General features: G+C 39.2%; 1 protein-coding gene across 1 annotated transcript; it reads right to left on the reverse strand.

Moving 5' to 3' along the window:
- Positions 1–1,759: 1,759 nt before the first annotated feature.
- Positions 1,760–2,880, reverse strand: LOC124996985 (septin-1-like). Its single transcript, XM_047570441.1, is given in 1 exon segment — positions 1,760–2,880. A coding segment is annotated over 1 exon segment (1,098 nt). The 5' UTR covers positions 2,858–2,880.
- Positions 2,881–6,102: the final 3,222 nt, after the last annotated feature.

The following is a 6,102-nucleotide window of genomic DNA, read 5'->3' on the forward strand; positions in this document are numbered from 1 at the left end:
ATCTACTTAAATATGAGGTAATTTTCATACATTTCCAGGTCAGAAATCTAAATAATATAGTTAATAATATAGTTTCATTTTGTTAACATATTAGATTTCCAGGTATTTACAAAGGGAATTTTGGATATCTCTTTTTATCTTTACATTAATCACAAAATACTGGCAACAAGTCCAAATAAATCAATTTTTGCCATGTTTTTGGAATGTTATATAAATCAGGCTCTTAATGATGAATTTTCTTTAACTCTTCTTAATAATTTTAGCTGTAATTTTGTTCTTAGAGAAGACTTCCCTGCATTTTAAATGTCTCTTGCAGATAAACACTGACCAGCAGAATATCCACACATGATGCTTTTGAATGAATCACGTTGTCAGAAATCGACACCAACCAATGAGAGTGCGAGTTTAGCTTAGATCGGCCTTTCTACTTTCACGATTGGTTGCCCATACAAAGGGTATGACCATAGTAGGGCCGGTAGGAGAAAAAGACATTCAAAATGATACCTTATATGCCGGGGTAGAGACAAGGATCACAGTGCTACTCATCAGCTTAGAAAGTTGACTGTTGACTGTGCATTTAGGAATAAATTAGAGGCGCAACATGTACAAAGTGAAGTGGAATGAATACCTAATGTGCATTTTGACTGCTTTTTTTAAAAACAAACAAAAAAATAGAAGAATAGAGAGAAGGAATAGAAGAAATTTTAATGAAGTAAAATAGCAAAAAATCTCAAAACTGATCAAAGGGTGAAAAAAATTTATTTTTGTCTGCCATCTCTCACCTTAAGATGTATATTTTTAACAAATGAACTAAACTATTTGATTGGTCTCCTTTTTCCATCATGTTGTGGAGGAGGTATTTGCTCTCTGCTTTGATCACAAAAGGTCACTTAGGTTTTAAAATGTCATAAATTAATGATACAAGCCCTGTCACCATTGTCTATGAGCTGTTAATTTGGAGCTGTTGTGTCCATTTCATAGGCATCTGAACAAATTAAAATAATAACAAAATACACTTCCACGTTTTCTTTAGACCACTGTGTCTGAGTTCAGTGTGAGTAACATCCTCTGTACAAACTGATTAGAATGACAACAACAAGCCAGGAATAGGAGACACAATCATATCACACTGATACAACATTTTCCTCATGGAATACTTTTACTGCTGATACATGAACTACATTTTACTGACAACTGATAACACTACTAATATGTTGGTGTTGGTACTTTGACTGAAGTCAATGATCTGAATACTTCGTCCACCATGTTTCTGATTGGAAATATCAACTGGATATCACACTGAACACAGTCACAACCAAACAACTGATTCATGTTTAAAGATCAGATCAGCTAAAAGATCACACTCATGATGATCATCTACATCTATGAGTCTTTAACTTATTTTCCAGATGCTGTTTATTCTTCATGTATCTCAGTGCTGCTCTGGTTCCTTCATCCACTCTGTTTTTCATCTCCTCCAGTTTCTGGACCTTCTCTCTGTCTCCTCTCTCCTTCATCTTGTTAATCAGGAAGTCCAAGTGGACATGAGTGGACACTGAATTAACATTCAGGGCGATTTGCTCCAGGTTGACAACATGTTGGTAGGCCTCATCCAGGAGCTGGGACTTCTCTAATGTCAATTGGTTCATTTCTTTCTCAAGATTTTCCAAAAGGCTCAACTTATTCTCATTTTCTGATTTATTCTTCTCATACTTCTGTTTTATTTCTTCTTCAGTTTTCTGAACTCTCCTCATCTTGGTCACATCCACTTTTCTTTCACATGATCTGTTACCGGACACTTGTTGGTACAAACAGTACAGTGGCCTTTGTACATGACCTCACATTGTTCAGGTTTCCTGGCCATTGTGCATCCAGGATAGTGACCGTTCTCCTTACAGACAGCTCCTTTATGAAAAATCAACCCCCACATCCCACCATCAATAGCTTCTTTTTCTTTGTGGACCTCATCAACTTCTACAGTGAACTTTTTATTCTTCTTCATCTCTTCTTTGTGTTTCTTCAGTTTTTCTGCGATTAGTTTGATCTCATTCTGTTTCAGTTCAGTCAGTTTGATTCTCTCTTCCAGGTTTTGGATGCAGGCTGTCAGTCTGATACGTTCATTCAGAACATCCACAGTTTTCATCAGTTTCTGAGGAGCAGTTTTTTCCAGAAAAGCTGTGAACTCTCTCATTCCTCTCACTGATATTTTGTCAGCATCTTCCAGGTATTCTTCTTCTTCTTCCTCTGTTCTGTCTTCACTCTGACAGTTGTTCAACAGGAAGTGAAGAGGTTGATTCTTCTATTTTTTTGCACATTTAATTTTTGCAGCTTCAAGAGCTTGAAGAGCATTTACAGGTCTACTTCCATCTGAGTGTGTGATGAGAGCTACAATGTTTTTCTCCAGGTCTTTTCCAAACAGAGAAACCACTGAATCAAAGACGTACATCAGTCGATCACTGAGTCGATTCTCACTGGCCTTCACCACCAGACCCACTGCAATAACTTCATGAACTCCATCCTCTGATCTAAACAAGTCAAATAATCTTTGACTGATGATGAGATCACGTTCAATCCCTCTGGTGTCTCCATATCCAGGAGTATCGATGATGGTCAGAGAGTAGGGCAGAGTTTCACCTTCAAAACCAAAGATCTGGTACACGATCACATCTGATGTCTGACTTTCTGCTTGACTTCATTCCTCTTCCTCTATGATCTGATACCAGACTTTATCCTCAAACTTCACTCCCATGGTGTAGTTGACCAGAGAGTTGATCAGAGTAGATTTTCCTGCTCCTGATTCTCCAACCAGTAAGATGGTTCTATTGGTCTTGTTCATGTTTCTTTCTCCAACAGTCATTCTAATCAGAGTTCCAAACTCTTCTTTCTTTGGTTTCAGTTGGTAAACAGAAGGAGATCTGAATACTTCTGGGGATGATGTCTTCATAGTTCGAGGGGATTTTAGAGTTCCTGTTGAAAAAGTGTTACATGTTATAATTTAACAGATTATTTATATTTCAATTCAAGTAAATTAGATTTGACAGCAAATAAAGGTCTCGTTATTGTTGGATCAAATAAGATATTTCAGATGACCTACTTTCAGTGAGTTTGAATAAGCTGAGTTTTTTTTTCCTATTTTTTTTACAATTTGAATTCAGGTGTTGCTTTTTGAAAACAACACACACACATAAATATATATGAGCAAGGGAATCAGGGTCAGAGACAGGATACTAAGGCTACGTTATCAAGACCAAAAAACCTGGGTTGACTCGTTCACATCGAGTGAGTTTTTCACTCGATGTGAAAGGGGCAAAAGAGTGTCAACAACCCTGCAATCAACCTGGGATCTCAACACTGGTCGATGTGAATTGGAATGCTGCGTCGACCCGGGTTTTTCTCTTTGACACCAATATATCTGCCTGTTACATTCTGACTGGAAGCCTGACAGACTGGATCATTGTAGAAGCTTCAGCTCAAAAACAAGTTTTGATCTTCTTCCATAAAGACTGATCTCTGAAGGGCAGAGATTATTATTGTTCCTTTTTTTTTAATCAAATAAATCAAATATGCTGTAATACGATTGTTAATGGAAGTGCATAGGTGAATGACGACTGTGATCTCCCACACTTTAACCATCATGACAGCGCTCTGCATCTGAGGAAAAGAGGGGATTTGGTGGCAGATATCAGGCTCTGTGCAGGACACAGTGATTTATTCTAATATCAGCCTTTAGATAGAGCGGGGGTTTGACCGGTCCATTCTTCAGGTCATCAACAAACTGCAACTTTATCGGCAATATATGCAAAGACGTACGAGGGAGGAAAAAACAGGCAGCAGCTCTCACAGCGGGAGGTCCGACCTTTGAAAAGCTATCTTTTTTGAGTGTTTTTTTTTTCTCGACCGTCCCATTCATTTTCAATGGGAAATTCTTCGTAAGTTTTACAACTTGCTGCTGTAGGGGCTGGGTCCTTAGGTGAAGCCCTGTAGCCCCTAATAAAACCCTTATTGGCCTATATCTTCCGAACATATTGTGAAAAATAAATTATACTGGTGTTGTTTAGAATTGTAAATAAAAACTTTATTGTGATCTCGCAGGCCGAGCCGAATGAATACGAAGATGGTCGAATTTTACGATCATGTGGTTGACAAGAAGTGACGTCATCCGGAAGCGCCGGATCCTCGGGCTGAACATATCTGGCCCGTTGCACATCTGCAACGGCGTCCCCCTCCACAAGATGGCAGCCGCGCAGATGCATCAAGATGAGGATGAGCTTGGAAAGACAAAAGTTTCAGACAATTTCACACACACACTGTCACGCTCCAAGTAGCGAGAGTCCACGCTCTGAAGACTTATCAAAACGAGGATTAATACAACAATAAACAAGGCTTATGTCTACATTTTAAAATTGAATGAATGAATGGAGTATGTAGGTGAGAGTAGCCCCTAATCAGAAATTTGTATTTGCGGATAGCAAAACACGCGTGCAAATCAAATATATTTGTAGATCACCCTCTGTGCGTTGACAAATATTAATGAGACAAATTTAATCCCATACTAATAGAGGTGATTCAGGCTGACGTGAAGGTTCAGAACGTGACTGCAATGATGATTTGGTTGTTGTTGGAGACAATGGGGCGACTGTGGCTTAGTAGGTAGAGAGGTAAGTGGTGATTCTGTGTCCTTGTCTTTTATTTGTGAATGTGTTATGAGTTTCCTGTTTTATTTTGTTAAGTTTCTTGGCTTCCTGTCTTTTGTGCCTCCTTGTGTGATTGTTTATTGGTTTCTCCTGGTGTGATTGCCCTCATTAGTTTCACCTGTTTCACCTGTGTCTTGTCATCCCTCAGCCCTCTTGTCTATTTATGGCCCTGCCTTTCCCTTTGTTCTCTGTCCCATCGTTTTAATCTTCAGTTTCAGTGTTCCTGTGATTTTTGGTTCCCAGTTTGTCTGTTTTTTTGTTTTTTTTTTTTGTTTTGTTTTTTTTAGAGATGGGCAGATGAAGCCTTGTGAAGCTTTTGAGGCTTCTTCCTGATTGTACCGAAAAAAGATTCGAAGCTTCAAAGCATCAAAGACAGACCCTACCGGTGACATCTAGTGGTTAGCTGCAATTATAGCAGCAACACGGGCATTTCGCGTCTCCTTATAATGAGTGAAGCAGCGCCAAAGATTCGAATCAGCCACCTCACTTCCGGTGTTTCGTTGTGACGTATGAAGCTTCAAACGTCATCGGTCACGTGATTACGGAGATTTGATACAAGCCTACACACAGCGTTTCGAATCAGTCTGCTTCAACAGAGTGAAACAGGCTTCGGAGTCTCCGTATCAAACGTCCCATCTCTAGTTTTTTTCTTTCATTTTCTCATCCTGCCACTGCTCTAGCCAAATATTTTTGTTTGGAACCTTGGCCTCATCTCCCCATCCCAACATGACAGGTGTGGTTGGACAATGAACATAATTGATCTGTTCCCAGAGTCTCAAAGATAATCAAGCTGTTGCTCAGTATATTCTATTAAACATTCTAAGCTGGAACTGAACTGTTTATCTCTGAATCTGCAACAAACAGTGTTTGCTTTGCTGAGAGACGCTCTGTTATAAGAAGGTCAGAGAAAAGAGCAGTGGTTAATGAGGACAGTACAACTTTATTGTTCTTCACCCGTAAGCTGTGATTGAATCTGGCACCAGAAAGCAGCTGAGCGGGAAGAGCAATAACCACATTTCCTTATGACGGCTGGTTGAACTGTGATCACATTAAGTTTATCACGCAAAGATCAGTTGTGTAATTTACGTGAACCTTAGTAAGAATTAATGATTGAAGGAATCGTAAGACCAGGACATGATGGTTTTATGATTCATTTATTTGACTGAAACCTGATACTGGGCCACATGCTTTCACACACTGTTACTAAAATGAATGTGAGCTGTTGATTCAAACGTGTTCAAAATGTCAGTCATAAAAACATTTGTTTTAGGTTGTTTCGTTCCTTTGACTCACTAGGGACTCATCCTTTGGTTCAGTTCTCATTATTAATGCCTTCATCTGTTCATCGGAGGGTTCTAGTTAAAGCTTCTCTGAAGTCATGTGACCACAGCGTCTGTTCCTCCCTCTG

The sequence above is a fragment of the Mugil cephalus genome, chromosome 19 (assembly GCF_022458985.1).
Source record: "Mugil cephalus isolate CIBA_MC_2020 chromosome 19, CIBA_Mcephalus_1.1, whole genome shotgun sequence".
Lineage (NCBI taxonomy): Eukaryota > Metazoa > Chordata > Actinopteri > Mugiliformes > Mugilidae > Mugil > Mugil cephalus.